General features: G+C 38.2%; 1 protein-coding gene across 3 annotated transcripts in view; it reads left to right on the forward strand.

Moving 5' to 3' along the window:
* LOC107691352 (forkhead box protein J3) overlaps positions 1-24,294 on the forward strand; it is a 136,001-nt gene that overhangs the window by 77,431 nt on the left and 34,276 nt on the right. For all 3 annotated transcript variants that reach the window (XM_016489916.1, XM_016489918.1, XM_016489917.1), the window contains exons 3-4: positions 13,475-13,549; positions 18,444-18,527. In XM_016489916.1, the coding sequence (XP_016345402.1) occupies positions 13,475-13,549; positions 18,444-18,527 (159 nt within the window). The remainder of the gene's footprint in view (positions 1-13,474; positions 13,550-18,443; positions 18,528-24,294) is intronic.

Below are 24,294 nucleotides of genomic sequence, written 5' to 3' on the forward strand. Positions count from 1 at the left end.
TCTCTCAGCGCTTCATCCGCCACTTGTGCGCAGTGGCCGTTCCAAACTCAGGGTTTGCTGGTGACCTTCACATATTCAGTCCTGTTCCCATTTTGTTAGCTGTTAAATCTAAAGCACCAGTGAATATTTGAGTTTTTTTTTTTATATTTGGAGCATACTAGAAGTGGAGATAAAAAAAAAAGATACTATGTGATATTGCAATACATTTGTCACAATATGAAATTGGTATATGGTTTTCCTCTCTTTTTTTTACATCAGAGGTACTCTACAGTTCAAAAGTTTGGGGTCAGTAAGGGTTAGGATTTTTTTTCAACAGGAATGCATTAAAATGATCAATAGTGACATTCATTTATAATGATTTTCATAATGTAGGCCTAATACAAGATTGTTATAATGGTACAAAAGGTTAGTATTTCAAATGCTGTTCTTTTAAACCGTCTATTTATCAAAATATTCTGAGAAATATATATCACGGTTTTTACAGATTATTAAGCAGCACAACTGTTTTCAACATTGATAATAAGAAATGGTACTTGAACACCAAATCAGCATATTAGAATCATTTCTGAATGATCACCCATTACCCTGATTTCACTCACATGATTTATGAGTGTCTGTTTGTTTTAACGTTTTAACAAGAGAAAAACCTGAAGTTTTCGTGCAGTGTTGTGTTTGTAGAAAGAGCTGATTTTTGGTAGTTCTTTGCATATTGTAAACTGTAAAAAGTGTATGACAGACCTTCAGGAGATATTTTAAATTACATAAGTCCTTACTTACTAGGCTATATATAAAATAATATAGTGTCTCTTTATTTAAAAAGGTAGTAAACAACCCTTAAAATACCACAAATTGGACAGACTGCTCACTAACCACTTGCAGTTTTTAAACGCTGTTTGAAGCTAACCACAAACCAATCCCCCCACTCCCCCCCAGCATTAATATCATCTGCTCTCTGCACAACTGTCTTCTCATTTTCTTCCTCATAGCCCTGATTATAAAGGGACTTCTCCCACGCAGCCCCTTAACCCTGTGTTTTATCTGTTGGCATGGACCTAAATTATAACATTTACATGATTTTTCTCTTCCCACCAATCCGTGTGTCACGGAAAGGCGACAGCTGTACCTTCCGCTTATATAATAGACAAGAAGTAATGCACAAGTGTTTTGAACTCAGTATGCCGAGTAGCTTTCACCCCACTCTTAGACAAACACGGTTTCTTTCTTTTTTATTTTTCCCTGTGTCTCTGTCTGACAGCAGTTTTGAGGCAGTGCTGAATAAGGCCCAAAGTGCCATTGTCAGTGGCTGTTGCAGGATGCCGCTCTGAGCCGGCTGATAATTAAGAGGAGGGCCTGACAAATGGCTCTCATCAGATCGCTCATCTGGAACTGAGAGCACACGAAGGCTTTCAGGGAGGATAAACTGGGAGACGTCTCTTTGCTTTGCAATCTTTCATAACCTTCTGCGGCTCCTCTGAGCAGAGCGGAGGAAAGAGCTCTCTCTTTAAAACTCAACGCAGCTATGCCACACATAAGTGCTAAGTTCTCTGTCTGCCTCGGTGAGATATTCCTGATTTTTACTGGACTAATACACATGGCTTTTGTGTTATGTACCACCACCAGTTTGGCGTTACTGGATTACTTGCCTATTTAGAAATGTTTTTATTGTGGTGTAAAATTCTTTTGTGCTTTTGTGAGACGTTTCTTACCTCTTGTTCTAGAGTTATGTGTTATAGAAAGATGTACATTATGTCCAGATCACTTGCATCAGAACCTGAAGCAAAGAACATTATTCATGTTGGGAAATGAGAATGCATGTGTGTAATTTATTTTTGGCAGCAGGGAATTTCATAGAGGAAGTTAGCTGATTATTTACAATATTGTCCAAATGTTTAGAGTCACTATATCAGAAATCATTCAATTTTGGTCATTTGGTGCTCAGAAAAAACATTTATTATTATCAATGTTGAAAACATGTGAGATGCAAAAAATAGCGTTTATTTGAAGTCCGTCAAACCTCTTTACTGTCATTTTGGATTCATTTATTGCATCATTGCTTAATAAAAATTCCTTCTAAATAAAGTACTGATTCCAAACTTTTGAATTGTAGTGTACATTGTATAAATTTGATTTTTTAAATCTCACAACAAAAACCTTGCTGGCATTCTCACTCTGCACTTGTTTTGGGAGTATTTATTCAACTTTTGGTTCAAATTACAGCAAGGGAACATATTCGATTACTGTGCTTCTGTAAAATTAGTAGTTGGTAACAAGCCATAGCATTACATAATGGGTCCAGGTCAGGACAAAAGTGTTAGCATAACTCAGACCTAGGGTTTGGAATCGGAATCGGATACTTGTTGTCAAATAAAAATTTCGATTCCGCCTATCGATTCCTATGCGCTTTTTTTTTTCTTCATCTGTGAGGACAGATTCCTGCCAGGACCTTGCTCGCTAATCTAAGCACTCCAAAGTTTGGCTACATTTGCGATCAGAAGCTAAAAAAGCTAAGTATAATATCTGTGATAGCTAAACATGTTGCAAGAGAGGTGTCACCACCAACATGACAAAGCACTTTAATTTAATAGATCGTTAAAGATCGTGAACACGATTCAAACACCAACGTGATTCTATTCACACTTCAAATGAAGATTTATCGATTACATTGTTACTAGTGGTCGACCGATATATCGCCATGGCCGATATATCGGCATTGGCCGATAAGTTTTCCTGTTTGGCCGATGCGTTCGAGGCGGGACTTTTATTTTGACGGTGCTGAGAGTGGCAACGCCCGAGCACACAGTGCTCACATTCTCCCTCTTGTTCGCTGTTGCCGTTAACAGTTCTGTCTAAATACGGATAGAAGTCTGTCTAATAATCAGATAGAACTGTTAAAGGAATTAATATGTATACACAAAGTATTATAACGATTGCTTTAATATTATTAGTAATAGAAAGGCAAACATTATAATACTTTCTTGTTTGCCGTCAGCATTCAGCAAATATGCATTTATATCATTTAAACAAATCTTTGAATGACTAATGAACATTTAATTTCACAAACCTTGCAAACTTAGTCTGATCCAGTTGTGAGATCTTGTGAAGTGTGCATTTGTATCCTGCATGATCGCGTGTTCTCTGCGTGACGGTCGATCCGTGTGAGTTGAATGCTGACAGGAGGAGAGTTCAGCTTCACTGGAAACGCGCGATCGACAAACTTCTGATTTCAAATTATGCTGCGCTTTATGCATTTGCCCACTGCCATATAAATGTCATTTTTACTGTGTGCTGTATGTAAAATCAGTGTTACCATGGCTTTATTTGAAAAAATATGATTCCCAATGCACACAAACTTCCCAGAATACTGAGTGCCCTGTTGGTTACAGTGTTTACTTCCTTTTTTTATTATATTTTTTATTAAATATTTATTTATTTGTGAAAAATACTGTCATCTAAAGTATAAGTATGTTTATTCTACAAATTATTTTTTTAATCCATTTTCAAATGATTTCAAATTTCTTAAATATTAATTTAAATAAATACTATTATATCGGCTTTATATCGGCCATCGACCACCCTGCTTTCCAAGATATCGGCATCGGCTGTCAAAAAAATGAATATCGGTCGACCACTAATTGTTACGCCAGTAGGTGGCGAAAAGGGGCTGTTAAAATGTATTTGTCTTTGAATCATACAAGAGATTCGTTCAAGAACGCTGATTCATCCAGTAATGAAACAAGTACATCTTAAGTGAGTCATTGAATCATTCATCTTTATGAATTTGTTTAGTTGTCTTATGTTTTTTCTTCAGAATCATGAGAGAACCACAACTTCCATTGGGGAAAAAAAAAACTCCAGAATCATTCAGTTCTATTTTGCACACAAACAGCTCTTAAAGAGTCCAGTTTTTATGTAGCCTGTTGATTTTTGTTCATGGTATTCAGCTCCAATAGATAGTTTGCAAAAAAGAGACACAGGATAAATGTTTGATATCATTATTTAATCACATTGGAATCGAAACTGGGAATCGAAAAGAATTGGAATCGATAAGCAGAATCGGAATCGGAATTAATAAAATTCAAACGATACACAACCCTACTCAGACCAGTAGGACAAAGATTGCACTTGAAAACTGGTCAACTGGATATGATGCTTTTGCACATAGTACTTACTGACTTTGATTTTACTTTTGCCATAACACATTTAATAGAGACAGGAAGGCCCTAAATTTGCCACGCCCCAGGCTTTAATCTCTCTGAAATTCGCTTTTTCATTTCTAATGGAAATATTATATATATTATATTATGTATTATTTTTAAGTGATTTTAGTGAACATTTGCTTTGTCAACATGAAGTAAAAATTATTTGTTCTTAAAATTTTAATTTTAAATTTTAATTTAATTTGTAATTTTAAATTTTACTTTAAATTCTTAAAGCATGTTCCTGGTCTTAAATAAATCCATATATGTCAATTCCAACCACCTGGCCTCATTCTGGTGTGTAATGCCCATTTTTCATGATCCAATCTCTTCACCCATATCTGGTTTGCATAATGAAGGAAATGCATTACATTATGGGTTGTTAACTGTGTCCCGTTTCATGGGCGAGTGTCTAGCTGCAATTGATGTGGAAGGACATGTTTCTTTGTTTTGTCTACCGATCTCTACAGAGAGCAGAAGAATTCAATCAAGCTAATCCTCTGAATGTCTTCTCTCTAAACCAGAGCAAGGCAGGATTCTGTGGAATTTGGTGTTCTTCAAGGTTGTTAGAAAATTGAGGAAAAAGCTCTTTTGTTAGGCTTTCAACATTGAAGTATGAACATGCCTTGCTAAAAGTGCAGCTTTACAGGACATTGATTAAAAACTCCAGACAAGTGCCTTTTTATAAGTTTTTTTGACCTATTAGTCAGAATTACACCAGTGAATTTCCAAAACATCCTTATTAAATGGCTGCTGTTTTAAATTGGACTTTCTGCTGTTAATCTATAGTAAGTACTGCAGCCTTGAACACATGTAGGAAACGATACAGAGGGTTTTGAAATCTCCAGAGAGAGGTCAGGTCATATGAAATGACTCCCGTCTTAAAGCTCTGTTTGCTTTAAAAGCACCTTGGGTGACAAAGCCAGCCTAACTCGGAAAGAAAATCTGAATGAATAGTCCTCTCTTGTCTCTTTTTGAACCCCGGTCATACAGTTGGAGACTGATTTTTTATTTCTATTGAAAACTTTTCACAGTTTAGTTTGCAAAGCCTTGCGAAGTGTTTGTGACAGAGCTACATCTGCGCTCTTATGTAGAGGAGGAAGTCCATTTGGAAGACTTTCATTGCCTCTTTCACCTCTTTTTATATAAGAAGATCATGTAGCCAGACTCTCAAGATGCTCAAAGGGGTTATTAAGGCTATTTATTTATTTAATCAGCACTCCTGTGTCTTTCAAAGAAATACAGAGACTTGCACTTGATATTTGACATAGTCACTGGCTCCGTCCTCAAGGCTTCCTCAGATTCTTTGCTAATTTGGTCAAGATGAAAAAATTCTAAAAAAAAAAAAAAAAAGAGCCAGTGTGATCATGCATGCATTGTCTAGTATCTGTTCAGGGCTCACTTACCATGGTACTCGTGTATTATTAGTCTTATAAATTAACATACTTTACATGAAAGATGGGTTTAATTTAAACTCCGAATTAGTTAGTTCCCCAAGGTGTTATATTACTTTGTACAGCATCTGCAAATTTTAATTATCGCAATACTTCACCGAGTACACTGCACCCGGCATTACATCATGCTTGTATTGACCGTGCCGCTTCTCAACTTGTTCTCGATGCAAGCTATTCAGATCTCGGTGTAATGGGGCTCTTTATGTTTATTGTGGTTTTCACCTTGGCATTCATTTTTGCTGCAGCTAGCAAAATCTTCATGTTTTATTAAAACTACGTATAAGCGAGTAAAGATCAGAGAAGGAATGGGCTTTAAAAACGCTGCATGCCAACACACTGCTACTAGATGCCAAGAGAAAAGAGATCAAATACCTTTGAAGTCCTTGAAAAATGAAGTTGAGAAATCGTTAAACTAGTCGTCCACTGCTGCTCGATTGTGGGCTGTTTGTCTTGAAGCTGAAGTTAGAAATGCCGTTTTGCTCAGCATTGGTGTGTTTTCTCAAGTGATTGTCAGCCGTTTAAATGAAAAATAACTTCATCTTTTTTTTCTTCATAAAACGGATATATGTGGAACATACTTGGGTATCACAGCCTATTTACACTCTTAAAAGTGAAAGCTTTTTATTGGCATTGGTGATTCCATGAAAAACCTTTAACTTTTAAAGGTTGTTTGTCTGGTATTAATTTTCATCTGGTGAATTAGTGTAAAATGTAGCACTCAGGTGGTCAGTGCTAAATGTAATTTTATTTAAAAAAAAAAAAAAAAGTGTGAATTGCATTAACAATGCTAGCAATTTAGGGGATTGAAATTTAAAATGTTTATTTATAAAATTACATAAATATTCATAATAATTTACAATTAGGTTCAACTGGTTAGTGCACAAGTTATCCTGAACTAACAATTAATCTTGTTTTACAGTATTTGTTCATAATTAGTGTTAATTTAGAAAACCTATACATTTTAAATATGAATTTGTATGTGTAAAATTAACCATTAAACAAAGGTGATGGAACTAGACTTGTGCCGGTATTCGGTAATGCGATATATCACGGTAATGAGTATGCACGATATTGTTATTGTGTGCACTTCTAAATACCGTGAATAATTATGCAACATGAAAATTTGATACCGGCATATCCCTAGATGGAACTTTAAAACCGTAAATTGTTACTTTGCAGTGACATAAAATTGTGAATATTTAATTGGAAAATATTTCATATATGATTAATCATTAAAAATATATAGCGTTGTAAAAAAGTCTAAAGAAAAATTACATAAAGAAGTAGGCAGAAAACCATGAAACATTGCATTTGTATTGTAAATAGTAATTTTTCCAGAAGTGCTAAAACTTTTTTTTTTCCACACATTTGTGGCTTTAAAAAAAAACAACAGTCAATTTGAACCATACCGTTACATTGGCAAGACTTATTTTGTATGCCAATCTGTATAGTGCTTAATATTTATTGTACTTAGTGTCTTTTTGTGCTAGGATCACCTGAAACTGATGGTAATACCAGGTGTAAACAGTGCCAGAGTTCAGGTACAGCTCCAGTATTATGCCTTCCCGTTACTCATTTAACAAGGGCCCCCCACATCTTAGCGCCTTATCAGCTCCTGCCTCTCTCACACTCAGTCATGCTGTCCTCATCTCTGTGGCCGAGGGTGAGGGATTCTCCATGCTCTAAGTGGATTAAAACCTCACTGCATCCAGTTCCAGGCAGCAGTCGCATGGCTTGTCTGTCAAAGGTGGTGGATACTTTCACAGGTTTAGTCTGCGAGCTGGATGGTGTGTTCCACCCCGAATCCAGTTAAGAGCACCGTTTGTGCCTCCTCTTACCACGTACATGAAAAAACCAGCTCCAGCATCTTCCCACACCCATTACAAACACAGTCTGCCAACGTGCTACATTCCCTAATGTGTGTAGAGATATTGCAGGCTTAAGAAATGCCTGTGTACGTCTCTGTGTTTGCAAAGGGCTTGTCAGGAACTGCAGTGGCTGAGGGAACTTGAGCGTGGTTTGCGGAAAAGCCCATATGTCAAAGATATTGAATGTATTTGAGAGAGAAAAAACAAAATACTGTATGGGATGGGTGGGAACGGGTACACTGCACAGAAGTGACACCGTGTATAAGCAGGAATGCTGGGAATTCCAGGCTGTGTTTGGGATGTCCTCCGTGCCCTGGAGTATTGAAACGCTACTTTTTGTCTCGTTTGATCAGTCAACTTTGCTCTTTATTTTCCCTCACACCTTTCACATGATAGTACAGCTTTGTGCTGAAAATGGCTTTACTGGTGGCTAGACACATATACCCTAATTAACAATTTAAGCTAAAGTCATACACATATTCCATATACCCAGTTGTTTTGTGTCTTAAGGAGAAGATTTTTTTTTCAAGTTAAAAGAAATTTTCTAGGGATGCACCGATATGAAAATTTTGGCCGATACCGATATGGTGGCCGATATATCGTGCATCCCTAAAATTTTCTTTATAAAACTTAAACCTATATTATTTTTGTATAATACAATTTTGAAATGCTTCTTTAGGAACGAAATCATAGTAGCTTAATGTAACATTCCTTTATGAATAGAAGATTTCTGAGGATAATATTATTTTCAGTAAAATAGGCCTATGCCCATAATGTGGAATAGTTTATTTTTACAGTAAGCATACTGCATATTAGGGATGTGCTATATATATCATCTATGATAATATCGTAATTGTTGTTTAAACGATATGCGATTTGACATTGTCGAGTATATCGCAAAAACACCCAGAGAGTGCTAGCGCAGTGGTTCCTAACCCTGGTCCTGGAGGTACCCCAACACTGCACGTTTTGCATGTCTCCTTAATCAAACACACCTGATTCAGGTCATCAGCTCATTAGTAGAGACTCCAAGATCTGAAACTGGTGTGTCAGAGAAAGGAGACATGCAAAATGTGCAGTGTTGGGGTGCCTCCAGGACCAGGGTTGGGAACCACTGTTCTAGCATACAGTACACGTGAGATGCAGGTCAGACTACTGCGTGTGCGCATTTAGAGTTCACACTTTCACTGCATGACTTAATCTATTAAAATACATTTAGAATTACCCCAAAATTCAAGATAAATTCATATACTTTTGTATGCCTTTTATATTTATATCATCTGATAGTCAATATCACACGAACAGTAGTTTTTTTTCTCCAAATATCAGCATGATTGCAAATGTGATATTGATTTTTATAAAACAGTACAATAAACCAAAAGTTAGACACAACAGTTCCTGTTTTTGCACTATTTTGTCAATGTAAATAGTTCCAATCAAAGCCAAAGCAGAACTGTTTTGCATCTCTGAGCAACACACGATGGTGTTTCATTACTGAATCAATCAGCTGTTTGAACGAATTGGTGGAATGAATGACTCAATGACTCATTCATGCAGTGACTTGCCACCTTTTCTGTAACATCAGAACATTATTTATGCATTTGCAACTGCAGGTTAAATGCGTTCATGTCCTGCATTATACAGACTGTGTGAATGCATCTAAATGGCACTTCAGATGCAGTTTCTGTGCCACCTCTATATTGCAAGCACAAATTTTATTTGATTGGCAACAGCCCTATAGTGTATTACTATTTGAATTTCTTGATTAAATTTAAGAATTTGATGCACAAGATGATGCATACATTTGATTAGGTTAGAAAAATGGCCTTATAAACGTAAAAATGCCCATAATAGATAAAAATAAATTTGAACTTAAACCTGCCAAAATACCAGCAAAATAACCCACTCGGCAAAATATTGTCTAATTATCATTATTGACAAAATTCCAGAAAATATCGAGATGTTTTTTTTTATTTTCGTCATTTTCGCACACCTCGCATATTTTATTGTATTGTTCATATGTTAAGCTTTTCAGTTACAGCACAATAATAGCCTGACATGAATTGGATGCATATAGCTGCTCTGCTATATAGAGGGCCTTTACATTGAGACCTTTTGATGATAAAATGTGTTTTATCTTGTAATCAAGTCATCATCAGTTTCCTGGCCAACCCCCCATAATTTAAAGTCTCCCTCTGTGTCGTGGTATGTGGAGTGAGGATGTCAGGCTGGATTTGCCGGCACTGATGGGATGGTTCTGCTGTAACCTGGGCTCCCTGGGCTGAGCAGGCGGGGAACTGCGGTACGTCCTTGATGAAGAACTCCGCTGCGACACGGCCTGTCCCTTTGACTCACCCGGAGCGCTTGATACTCGGGACAAGGAGGTCAGCCTGACCCACTTTCCCCTGCCTGCCCTTCTGTCATGTTGGGAGAGGTGGGTGAGAGGCCAGGGGAGAGTGGGCAGATGGGTGTGCTGCCCGTTTGCACGGGGGGTTACAAGTGAGCGCTCCCGCTGTGGAACATCTCATCCCCCTGAGACAGTAATGGACAGGCACTCCCACAGAGCTCAGTGTCTGGCTCTTTTAATGTAGCTCCTCATCCTCGATGACTCCTACAGCTCTCTTCCTCCTCCTCTTCATCACTTCACTGCACTGCGGTGCTTCTGAGCTCCAGCTGTAATCTATGCAATCAAGCACAAGACATTCAGCAGTGTTAGCTGCTCATCATTTCATGTGTTGTGGAATATTTTTACACTCTAGAAGTCCTTTGTTATGTTCAAGTTATGTTGTGACCTGCTAACCATTGGTTTTACATGTGCGTGTAAAGATGCTGTCAGACAGAACTTGCCTGTTAACATGTAGTGATATATAAGACAGACACAAGTCATCAAAAAGTAAAACTCATTTTCCAGGTTGAAGGCAGGGTCAAAAAATGGGTGTTTCTTATGTAGTTCACTGACAAGCAGGCCTCTCTGCTGAATTTAGACAGGTTACATGTCCTACCTTAAGTGTGCAAAGATATAAGGCATAGTAGCACTTCATGTTGTCATGAATAATCATATCGTCAACATGAAAAAGCATTTGCAACCCATGTGGAATACATGATTCATGGAGAAAAATGGAAGGCGTTTTTTATATTTTAGGAATTTATTATATTGTAAAAAGTAAACTTTGTTGTTGTTGAAAAATGATTTGATTTTAAATGTAATTGTCTATTTAGTAAATAGTAAATAAAATAAATATTAAATTAAAATATTTTATTACAGCAGTGCCATATTTAGTCATTTACTATTATTGTTATTGTTGTTAATGTTAGTATTAGTATATTTTTATTTTATCATTCAATATTATAAACATGCATGTCATAAATTATGTAGGACTTTGTATTTGTATATAAAATATGGAATGCATATATTTATCATTTAAATATTTGTAATAAAATGTCATCTAATAAGAAATCTTATATTTTTCATTATTAATATGTTAATAATAATTGTTATTTATACCATTGTATGAAATGTGAAATGCATATATTTATTATTTAAGTATTTATATTAGAATATCTATTATATATGTGATATAATGTAGAGGTCTTAATATATTAAAAGGAAAAAATCACTTAAAGGATGTTTTATAGCAAAACCCTGTTGATCATGTATGGCATGCTGCTAATGTTCATAATATGCATTGGATTTGGTAGATTTCACTGTACAATGTCCATCTGATAAAGAGTGGGCTTTTACACTCATAAGCTGTCACACCGTGACTTCTTTTGGTCATTCCTTTCTCTCTCTCTCTCTCTCTCTCTCTCTTTCTCTCTCTCTCACTAAACGATTATATAATACATAAACAAAACAAGAAAAGATCTGTAAAATAATTAAGTAAATAAGTACATGTGTACACAAACAAAACAAGAAAAATATTAAAGATTATAATAATTGCACAACAGTACTACTGCTACAAGTAGTAATTAGTACATCTCTCTCTCTCTCTCTCTCTCTCTCTCTTTCTCACTCACTCACTCACTCACTCACTCACTCACTCACTCACTCACACACACACACACACACACACACACACACACACACACACACAAACTCAGTGTGTCAGAATGGCAGCTGGCCCTGCGGTTCTCCTGTTTAGTTCCCCTGATAGAGAGTTGGAGACAGACTGGACTGGTGCAGTAGTGCTTATTAGCCGTGTCTGTCTGCAGGAGCCCTGCTGAGCCAGCCTTGAACCCTCCAGCCCCCAGCAGAGAAAGCGGGGGAGACAGAGAATAGAGAGGGAGGTTAAAGCAGTGGAGGACGAAAGCAAGAGCATGACAGCCAAGGAAAGAGACCTGCCTGTCTGACCTGCATGTCCACTTAGCTAGTTGCCACCTAACCTGATAGAAGGTGGACACAGAATCATTGCTTTGAACAAGAAAGTGATCCGTTTCATCTATTCAGCGATTCTGTGCAGATTGTGAAACTCATGAGCTGAAGCATGTCCATCTGATGCATATTTATAATAATAATAAAAAAATTTTGCTTCATCTGCCCTCTTCAACTTACCTTTCTGTTTTATCTGTCAAGTATTCAGGCATTCAAAATGGCCAAATTGCACATTGCTATTGCAGAGCAGGCTTAAGTAATTGACGTTGTTGTTGTTTTTTTTGTCTGCGTGACTGACCTTGGATATTGCAGTGTCTAGAGTTGCTGTTGCTGCTGAAGTTTTAACGCTCTACAAGATTAGGGTCTGTGGACAGATGCAGCGGGTTCAACGACGGGTTATAAACTGCTCTGACCCGCCTTTGTTTTTATGCATGCATCTCATGAACTATCAGGTTCAACTGTTCTGGAGAGCTCACCTTTATTGCCACTAATGGTTTCAGTACTGCTGACGCAGTCGGAGACTCCCTTACCTTGACGTGTCGTTCCCTTCGGTCTGCTGTTAAACATCTAAAACACACCTACAGTCATCCCTGATCGGCCCAGTGGAAACGGCCCGTTATTGCCCTCATTAGATGTTATACGGTAGATATTTCACAAATTCATCACATATTAACCTAGACTGTGTGTTTGTTTAGCATTTTCATCTAATCGCCTCTCTCGTGAGCGTTTTTCTCGTGGTAGGCTCGTTCCACACCAGACCAGCTCATGCGAAGATCTCAGAGCTTTTATATCACAGCCATCTGTCAATACAATTTGGTCAAATGATTTCAAAACCTGTGCATTTCTAGTGTCTTAAGCCAAGTGGCTGGCTGAGCTCCAGCTGGAATGCACCAAGCATTAAGGCATGATGTGCGTTCAAGCCGCCTCCTGCTGATTCATCCCTCACATGCTGCAAAATTACCTTTTGCTCATTAAAGAATTGTGTAAGTTTAAAAAAAATAATTTGCATAATTAATTTCCCCCTGAGGAACGGGATGATTAATTAATTACTATGCTATTAAACTGGATCTCTTTTTTTTTTTTTTTTCAAATTAACCTCAGGACATCCTTCATGTATAGGATTTTTTCTTTGTCACATCAGTCTCAGTGCATTCGGACACATGTGGGAATCTCAGAAGTTATGAAAAATCTCTGTGTAGTTAAAAATAGTTGAGTCAGGGGTTTTTATTATTGAGTTTAGGAGTCTCAATATTCTGCAATCGTCCTAATCGTCCTGCAATTTTTTTTTGGAGGCTGTCGTCTGCAGCAAGATGAATCTCTTTAATATATTTCTCTGGCCCGGTTGCTTTGCATAGTGCAGAAAAGATGACGCAGGCTCTGGGTTATAATGCCCCAGTGTTTTATTCATATTCTTTTATTTGCAGGGACCCTACATGCTCGCGATTGCTACGCCGCCGTCTGACAGCGCGCTATAGGCTGCATGTAAATGAGGGTTTTAGGTACTTTTGTAGTGTAATATCATGCGGGAGTCTCATTAACCTATAAACAACCTAAACACTTCTCTTTCTCCCTTTCCTCCTACAGAACTCAATACGGCACAATCTCTCGTTGAACAAGTGTTTTCTCAAAGTGCCTCGTTCCAAAGATGACCCGGGAAAGGTAAGCGTTCTCTTTTTCCTCCATGTGTAGTGCTGTTTTATTAAGAAATGCAGGTTTTGTACATTCGCTAAATACAAAATGCCGCTTCTAGAGCAGATTCGGCCGTTAAAAAATGCATACGTATCCTTGTGAAAATGGATGAGAGCGAGCACTCGCAGTAACGTTTTAAAAGCGCTTTCCGGAGCTCTCTCGGGGAGAGGATAAGGTACTTCAGCCCGGCACTTACTGCACGAGAGGGGGGAAGACCACCACCTGCTTCTCCTCAGTTGGCGTACCGCAAGCCCGGCCCACCAGAGCAAAAACAGCCAAGACTGATTCACGTTTAGGCCAGAGTGCAGAGCGATATACATCTCAAAATAAGCATGCACATCTGATAACACGTGTTTATTTTCTGAAATATATACAATGTTGTCAGTGCATCAATACAGCATCGATGGACCCCAGTTAACCTGTTTTTTTTTCTTCCATAAAGAACCGCCGCCAAAACACACACTCATTTCTCTGTATCCTCAGCCATCTTGTGTGAGCGCGTTCACGCACATACGCTCACAGCGCAACATAAAGAGAAGAGCCGAGGCATGCAGGGGATGGGGACTGAATGCTAATTTCATGTTTTGCTGTAATCCTCTGATATTGACACTCCTGGGATGTGCTCCACTAAATACAAAATAATCTATCGCTGGATGGATTCTATTCCGAATGCACGGCCAACATGCTTGCATCCCTAATGTTCAATTTGGAATTTGCCTCCTTCCACACAGCCCTTCCCCCTGGAAGGAGAACTTCAAAGCTGCGCAGGGCTCTCTTGATATGTTCCATCAATATTGTAATACAGCAGGAATATGAAGCCTGCTGTTTGTGCGAGATAGTAACTGAGGCGTGCTTCTCAGAGATGGCAAAAACGATTGTTCACTTCACCTTTGTGATCCGCAACAGCTGCTGAGAATGAGCAAGGCTGAACTTTGGGGCAGATACAATCGCATATGCCCTTGAGTTAGACTTCTGGTCGGAGAAGTCTAGCCTGCGTTGAGACTGTCTTACTGATTTTTTTCCATTGGAATGGAAATTTCAATTAGAAGGCGTTTAACATTAAGCCACTGCAACACCCAGCACATGCATATTTATATATTTGTAGTTTTGAAAGAAGTTTCTTATGTTCACAAAGGCTGCATTTATTTGCTTAAAAATGAAGAACAGTAATCTTGTGAAATGTTACAATTTAAATGAACTCTCTTCTATTTTAATGTGTTAAAATATATAATAATATAGACATTTTTCCAGACTTCATTGTCACATGATCCTTCAGTCTTTACTGTCACTATTGATCAGTTTAATACAAATCTTGCCAACCCTAAACTTTTGAACAATAGTATGTAATACTATAAAACGTCTACTAAGTGAATACATGTAAAGTGCTATTAAATGTTACTACTTAATTTAGAAAAATGTAATACTTGATTTGCGATGGTCATTGTTAAGGGAGGTGTATTGATGTTCTTTAGTGCATTTTTTTTATGGCTTTTAATTTTGGGGTTCAGCTGAGTTTATCTAAACAAGTAACCTCGACACAATCTTATTGTATTGCCCTATATTTCAGATTCATGTAAACTCTCCTTTCATGGATTTCTTTAAACATTGCTTTCTCTCCAGGGATTGTGATGCAGCTTACAGATACTCCCCTCCCAAGGGCTTTCGGTTTTTCAAGATTTTTCAGCTAATTAAAAGGAACGCTACTCAGCCCCCCCTTCCACAGTGAAAGTGTCTTGCAGTAGTTTTCATTTAAATTACATCTGCTAGGTGTAACAGACTGCCAGCGTTCTCAGTCACCTTCAGCTGTCCTTCATCGTCACTGCATCAATTACAGGAACATGGTTATTTAAATTGAAATAAAGAACACTAGGATGTTTGTTACAGGGAAATTGTCGTGCATGTTATGCACTCTGATGGTCTAATGCTGGAATATAATGCGTAAATGGTGATGCAAGGTGAAGATCATGTTTCACCATTTGTTAAACTATTTGAGAGTAGCTGTACTTATCTAGTCTGTTTATTGTGTGGGAGCACTCTTTACCTTTAGCATTTAACATACTCATGCTACATTAGAATTTATAAAGAAACTGAAGACCCTTTCACATCAGCGCACCTCTCAACTCAAGTGCCATGCGCTGTTTATTAATTTGCATAGAATAGATAATATGTACAGTGTGATGATTTATTCTCTGAATGTCGGGATATGCTTTTGACGTTTTTGCTACACACGTCGCTCTCTAATGATACATCATGCGTATTCCCGGGTAATCAGTGGCAAGTTAAAACTGTCCGAATTTTAAGTATCACGTTACAGTGCTTGACTTGAGTGCTGCATGTCATTGTGGGTAATGCTGTAGCTTTTTAATATGTAATATGTAATTTTTATTTATTGTGTGTGTGTGTGTATGTATGTATGTATGTATGTATATATATATGCGGCGTATGGTCGGAGCACTGACAGGCTGACCCCCCCACCCCTTCAACCCCTGCAGCAATGCTGGCAGCACTAATACGTCTATTTCCCAAAAACAACCTCTGGATATGACGCTGAGCACGTGCACTCAACTTCTTTGGTCGACCATTTCCATTTTGTTCTGAGTGGAAAATGTATGTGTGTACGTATGTACCTTTTAAGAATGTAAAATTAGATGAGGCTCTTATTAAAATTGAAGATTAAATAATGACTATAATGTCTGACTTTGGTTGACTGCTAAAAAGTGAAATTTGAATGCCTGGTTTACCATTTGATTAATGTTAATTGTGTCACATCCTCTCATTAGGCTGGTTTTAGTACACTGCTTTCAAGGCCAAAAAATGGCATGTTAAAGCAAGGTGTGATCATGCTGTGAGCGTTGCGATTGGTCAGATTGTTTTGGAGCTGTCATCACACTTAGCTAACAAATGGCTGCAACAGCCGTGTATTAAAACAGGGATAATGAGAACTTTTCTTAAGGTAGGGAGGCTTCGAAAAACCGTTCGGGCACAGGAGCTTTGCTCATTGCTAGGGTTGGGAACCAAGAACCGATTCTGTTTTTTGAAAAGAACCGGAACCATGAGCTATTTCTATGTTTTGGTTCCGAAAACGGTTCTGGTGCGACACGTGACCAAGCGCTGTGAGCAGCCTTGCACCTGCGTTTCCCGTAAAGGATGTCACAAACTAAATAACAGAAACGCCGCCCTGCCTCTTTAATTACTGAGCACATTGCTTCCCATGACGCGCACTCCACAGACGCACTGGGCCGCGTCTTTAACTGCCGAACACATCGTTTTCCACGAGTGTATGCGCACTCGCGTCTTTGATAACTGTGCACATTGTTTTGTCTCACTGTACACGTACCGGCAGCACGCAGCTCCTGCCGCCCCTAAATTACATTATATTTGTCCCATATTGTCATTAATATACATACTGACTTCAACTTGAACCACTAAATAAATAGTCTGCTATTGTTATGCAAGTATGAGGGTTAGATTATTTAGTGTACATGTCATTTCAAGAGTGATAAACATAGTGATAGAAAATATTTATTTTCATGCAGTTTAAAAATGTGGAAACCACTCATTGCATCACACCATCTCCTGACTGCATTATTATTTGTAAAATAGGGGCTTTATGGAGTGTGTGTACACATGGTTATAAGTATAACAGTTAATATTTCATTCATTTAGGGAAATGAATAAGTGTCTTAGCCCTCAAGGGACTATTTGGCCAACCAGTTTATTCCTGCTTGAAAAGCAAAATGTTATTGATAGTGTAAAAAACATCAACTTTGAAGCACATGTGATTGATGGACTAGCATTACTCAACATTACTTACTACCTTCCAGCAACACTACATTCAATGAAGGTAAAATAGTAAAAAAAATAATAATAATAGTTCATTTAAATGGAACCAGAATCGGAACTGGAATCGTTAGGCAAAACTGGAATCGGAACCGGAAAATTTCTAACAATGCCCAACCCTACTCATTGCCATTCCGTAGCTTCTAACCTGTGCCGTATTGCTGTTTAAATGCAGAAATTTACATCATTTTATCAATATGTCTTTGGAGGCCGAACGCTTGAGGAACCTGAAGCATGCTGTCTAGACAAATCCTTTGGTGATTTTCAATTATTCTCCTTGCTTAGGTGCACACATGAGCTGTGCACAAGTAATTTTGAAGGTCTTGATCGCACCCTCTCTGGACAATTGAGATCTTATCTCATATAATATGAAATATTTTAAAATAAAACCCAAGCCTGGAGGTTAATTTCTTTTTCTTTTTGCCTAACTTCGTGGCCAGGGTTGCCTTTAGCTTCTGGGAAGAGCAGCACTATTGAAAAATAAATTAAACAGGAAGAATGCAAAGATAAATTATTCAGCCAGGGTCTTGGGTGCTTGGATACCAGCAGCCCCAATCCAAGGTGTGCTATTTTCTGCCTGATTATCAGAGCTCAGACCTGACCAGAAATCCAAATCCACTGTGTCCAGCCCTGAACAGGAGCAATCGATAAACCTGCGGCTGAGGAAGAGGGGCTTCAGGAGGGCTTAACATTTTACCTGCCTCTGCCAAGGCTCAGGAGAAATGCGACGCGAGAGAGCGAGCGAGCGCAAGAAACGGCTATAGCAAAAGACCCAACTTCTTCGCACCTCAACATATACGTTCTCCCGACGTGATGGGCTTACAAATGAGCCTGCTGAAACTTTGATGAACTAAAAGTTGTATGTGTTTGACGGCGAATGCGCCCAGTATCTGATTGCAGAACCCTGCTGATTATCGTGCTTTGCTTTTCATCAAAGTTTTATTGAATGGCTTTAAGTTGACCACTATTTTAGAGTATGATGACTTGCTTTGGGACTAATATTCCATCCTCATCCTGTTTTTAGGGTTCGTACTGGGCAATCGACACAAATCCAAAGGAGGACACGCTGCCCACACGACCCAAGAAGAGGCCACGGTCTGGAGAGCGGGTGAGTGAAAGTTTGTGTGTGTGTGCGTGTGTGTGTGTGTGTGTGTGTGTGTATATGTATGTGCGCACGTTTAAGTTTATGTGTGTGCTCCGAGACCCCCTGGTGGTCGGCTTTCAAACATACAGACTTTCTCAAGCCAAACTTAGCTCATTACTTCGAGTCCGGGAGTGACCAAAAAGCAGAAAACAGTGAGTGTTTCGCTCTCCCAGTTCAAACTCAATGTCACTGATTTGCTCCATCACTTCTCTTGACCCTGTGGTTGCTTAGATTACGGTTCAGTTGCCACTGTGATTATTACAGTGTTTCCAGCACAGTAATTTTATGGCTCCATAAAATAATCCATAATAATATTCAAAGGCCCCATAACTTTTCCAGTTGTTTGTGATTTATTCAAAAATATTTTTACAGATTTTGCCCAATTAATATAATTTAAAAAAAATTATAAAATAAGAGCTTTGCATAACCAGAAAAAATCATTAAAAAATGTCCATGCAGTTTAAAGATTTTGATATTTTGCTTGTATCTAGAGAGAGGCTACCTCATTTATTGATGTTTTTCAAAACAGTGGGAACCCTGGTTCATCTGAGAAAAAAACAGTTGTTGAAGGGTTGAGTCACAAGAAATATCTTAAGTTGAATTGAGGTCTCTTTTTTCTCTTATTTTAAAAATTTGAAAGGAATTGTTCACCCAAAAAAGAAAATCAGCATTGGACCATCCAAAATGAGTTTATTTCTTCATCGGAATAGATTCAGAGAAATTTAGCAGTACATCACTTGTTCAATGAGTCCTGTGCAGTGAATGGGTGCCGTCAGAATGAGAGCATCACAAGTAATCCAAACAAACCCAGTCCATTAGTTAATGTCTTTTAAAGCAGTGATTTGAAGTTAAAAACAGCTAAATGAAAGATTTGTTTATTACAAACAAACAGCTTTTTGCTTCACTGGAGTCGTGTGAATTACTCATGGATTATTGTGATGTTTTAATTAGGGCTGTGCGATATGGACAAAAAAAACCTATCGCGATTTTGATCAATATTGCGATTTCGATTTTAATCACGATTTTGACACACACAGACATGCTTTACAGTCATTAATGCATTCAGTGTGAATTTAAAACATATTTCCAAAAGAAAACCAATTAGAGCTTTATCAAAAAGCTGTAGCATGTCTCTAGAACAGACATAAGGCAAAATAATCACTAAGTAAAGGTGTAACAAAATGTTACACCATGTCCAGGGATTTTTTTTTTGCCGTGCATTGGTCATAGAGCTCTTTGTGGTGTTGCCTCAGATGTTGAACTAGATTTGTTGCGCCAAGTTCACACGTACTCCGTCTGCAGTGCGTATACAGTATGTGTATGCAATGCAGAAGCAGTAAGGACTAATTTTGCTTTCACACAGGACGCGTTTGCAGTCCGCTCCTGATCCGCGGCTGTTTACCACAAACACAACATTTATCCATTATTTTGATTTCAAATCCAAACGTTGTTTCTGAAAATGCTTTTTCAGCATTGTGATTCTCTTTTATCACAGTACAGTAATACAATCTTTCATAGACACATTCACGTTTAAACTCAATAAATGTAACTTTGTTTAACTACCACCTCGAGTGCCATCTATTATTGCCTTGTTTATATTTTTACCGCGAATAATACGCTGTCAATTTAATTCAGTGCGTGCAGCACAGCAGAAATAGATTTGCGCCTGTGTCGAGCTCGTCCGCACTCATCCGCGGTTGAGTATACTTTGAAAGCTGTGCGGACGCGGCTGTGCACGAGATGGAACGGAAAACAGAGAATGAAGTATACCCGGGCCTATAGACTCCGTGCGGAAACGATAGCAGCATGACTGCTGCAGACGCACTGCTCCTGGAGCGCACTGCCGGACCGCAATCGCGTGCAGTGTGAATGCTCTGATCCATTAACATGGGTGTGGAAAAAATACGCACCACAGACGGAGTGTGTGGACCTGGCGTTACGTTTGTATGCCCACCCGGTCTGTTCTGTTCTCGTGCTCCGTTTAGGCGCGCTGCATTCTGATTGGTTCAGATAGCATACTGCGGGGAGGTCGGGGGCGTGGAAAATCATGCTATAAAGTGATTTAGAAATCGCGCAAGCTCAAATCGTGATTTTATGATTATTTCGATTAATCACACAGCCCTAGTTTTAATCAGCTGTTTGGACTCTCATTCTGACGGCACCCATTCACTGCAGAGGATCCATTGGCAAGCAAGTGATGTAATGCTAACATTTTTCCAAATCTGTTCCGATGAACCATTGATTTACACTGCCATGGAAATAGAAATCGTTTTACCCAAGATTTTGCGGTTTCAGATGAGTATGATGATATTAAAAACTGAAATAATTCAAAGATAATATATAGAAGGTCTTTTGATGCATTTGCTTCAGGGTTATATGATTCACAAACATTAATCTCATGAATCAGTTCTTTTAATCCACTTCGCTTTCTGACTGAATGTTATGTTAATGTGTACGTAAAGATACACATTGACCAAAGAGATTTGTTTGTTTTAAAATACGTTACAAAAAAATAAATATTGTTTTAGTATGTAGTAAGCAGTCCCTGCTGTGAAAACCGATTTCTGTAGGAAAAAGGATTACAGGTGTAAAAATCTCAACCTATTGTAGTCAGATTCATCTTTCTAAACTTTAACGGTCAGCAGAAAACCGTATCATTTCTTCAGAGTATGTGTTGATGGCTCGTTGCGCATTTTTTTATCTTTTGGAAAGAGCAACAAACAAAACCAACCAAGCAACCACACATAAGATTTAATGTTAACATAGTATGTAGTAGTTTTGTCATAGAAGCTTCTTTCCAAAATAAACATATTGCGCAAGTCTCTTTTTTTCCATCAGCATTATCTTGCAGGCAGTCTGCCTTTAGCATGATGCTGCCTGTGTTGGGTTTTTGCTTTTTTACAAGGCTAGAAATATGTGACAACATGGGCTTGGTGTGTTGATAGAAAAGAATGAGACAGGACTGAATATTTCCTCAGTCGAGAACACTGGCTTTGTTTCATGTCTGAGTCGGTGCTTTACATTTGTGCCGCGCACAGGTTTTCTGATTGCGCGCTCATATCTTTTTATATAGCTGTCTCACTCAGTGCGGCTCAGTTTATCTTGTAGAGGGGGGTCCAGCTTATTAATAAACTGTGCCCCAGGCAGCCTTTACATACGTTGCATTCTGCAGTCATTTTTTAGCAAACATCAATTAATGCAGAGTTTCTGCGCCGGTTATTTTCAGCCAGAGCTTTTTCCTTCCATTATTTATGAGCAGCGCTCACCGGAATATACAACTCGGCTGCACTCGACGCTGGTCTCCGAGGTTGACCTGGCTCAGAGGCATCTTGCATCATTTTGTCCAGCCCTGCGTTGTGGATCGGAGGCAGGCGAACCGAAAAAGTTCAGCTATAGTAAGAGCAAGGGGCGGGGATTGAAGACATGTAAACATATAACTAGGGATGCTCCGATCCGCCTCTTTTGCCTCCGATACCGATTCCGATACCTAGGGTTTGGTATTGGCCGATACTGATTCCGATCCGATACCAGTGAAGTTTTTTTCCGCTTGCTCTCGCTCTTTGCTCACAGTGAGAGAAAGCGACGGAGAGTCGTGCGCCTTCACACTAGAAACACATTACGACAAATACACAAACACAGGTGCGCTGCGCATCCATTCAAATGAATGAAAAATATCAAAGATCGCTTGACGGCGAGAGAAACTCTGAAGCGCTCAGTCAGAGTGTTTGGCGAATGAAAATATATCTGTGCTAAGCTTGTACTCAGCATCCAACTCACACACTGATGAGTAAAATCTGAGAATTTATTAGCCATTGGCTAATATTAGACATCATTTAGTCGCCCAGAGTGAAGATTTAGTTTATAGTCTTTTCTACGCCCGTGTTTTGTTCTCGCAGACATCCGGTAGCAAGTAACAAAACATTAAACTCCGGCAAGAAGATAAAGTCCTTTTTGAAAAATCATAGACATGTATTTACAAATCAAGTATAATGGGAACACAGAATGATCTTGGAGAGAGCTTTACCGAGCTGACTGCTGTAACCGAACGCGATGTTATGCTTGTTATAAATGTTAGCTTGAACTAGTCGTTTTTAGCAGCGGACACCAAGAATTTTATTGTGCGATATTGACTAAATTATAACTAGGGCTGACCTGTTTTCAGTTAACGAACAGAACATTGTAGCGCTCATTGCATCCAAAAACTCGCAAAAAGATTTGTACTTTGTTACTTCTGATATGAAACAAAGTCTCAAATTTAAAATTCTTAACCATTTTATTACAATATTCAAACAATAAATGCTGTTTTGGTGCTGGAGTGACAGATCGTTGTAGCGCTTCAGTTCAAGAGAAGCGGCAGCGCGAAACACGCGTGTACTGATCATCTCCTCTGCTTTAACTATTAACAGCACAAAATAAACATGAATGATCATCCTAAGGTATGTTAAAAGAAAGAGTACAGCTTACCAAAATCCGCATCCATTCTCATGTAATTGCCCAATCAGTGTTTCAAACACGGAAAGGTGTCAATAAAACGGCTTATAAACAATGTCACGTAACGTCACATTTACAACATATTCGGTGACCAAAAACTTGTTAGTCAGCTAGAAAAATGAATGCTAGAGAGAGCATTTTGCTAAATATAAGCTCTATATAACATTTATTATAATTTTTTTACTGTTCTTCAATGTTTAATTTGTTTGAATAAATCCGTCAATTTTTATGACAGCCACTATTTAAATGTTTGTTTCAAAAAACTAATTGGAGTAGAAATATTATTGTAATTGTAACTTTATTATTATAAAAAATTAGTGTACTTAAACTTATTATAAAATGTAGTGTAATTTAAGCGTGTATATAAATCAGTTAATGTTAACTGTCAATATTATAGTAATGTAGTACCTACTGACTCTCATGAATATTTTACATTAGCATTAGTTTGTTTTTTTGGGGGGAGAAAAATTGTCATGTACTGTGTACGTGTATACTGTATACGTCATGTACTATATATCCAGAATAAGCGAAAATCAAATGAATCACATTGGAAATCGAATCGTAAAATTTGTGTCAAAACGCAGCTCGAATTATAACGCAGTCATTTCAGGGATTTTGTTGATGATAATCAAACATTATTTTGCTAAGTGTGTTTTTGCTTGTTTCTTGACTGGTTTAGGCCTGTGGACAGCTGACAGAGACATTTTTCATATCATTCGTGTATTTGCAGCACTGTTTTTTAATAGTAATAGTAGGGCTGGACAATAATTCAATATCAATATGTATCGCGATTAGTAATAGTCAATAATTCAATATCAATATGTATCGCGATATTATTTTTTTCAATAACGGTGATATGATTGATATGATTTTTTCCGATATTTCGATATACATTACCAGTTTCCCATACATTGATTTATTTGTGGCGTTTGACTTCGTTGAATAAACATGAGCACTGCACGTTTCAAAATCATAACACGGCGCGGGTGTTTTATATGAATGTATCTCTGAAGGGAATTGACTGTCTTCAGAAAAGTTTCGATGGCATTTTCATTTGATCTGATAAAGTAGCGTTCATGAGTGGAGCTGCTTTGATTACAGCCATTACTGGAGAAACCGCTAGTTTTATCACTCTAAAAGCGCCTCCTGCTGGCAGACAATCAGTTTGCATTTTAAATAAGCCCGTCTCCAGCAACATTTCCAGTTTTTGTTGTTGTTCAATTTTTTTTGTTTTCTGCAG

The sequence above is a fragment of the Sinocyclocheilus anshuiensis genome, unplaced genomic scaffold (assembly GCF_001515605.1).
Source record: "Sinocyclocheilus anshuiensis isolate Anshui unplaced genomic scaffold, SAMN03320099.WGS_v1.1 scaffold1154, whole genome shotgun sequence".
NCBI classification, from domain to species: domain Eukaryota; kingdom Metazoa; phylum Chordata; class Actinopteri; order Cypriniformes; family Cyprinidae; genus Sinocyclocheilus; species Sinocyclocheilus anshuiensis.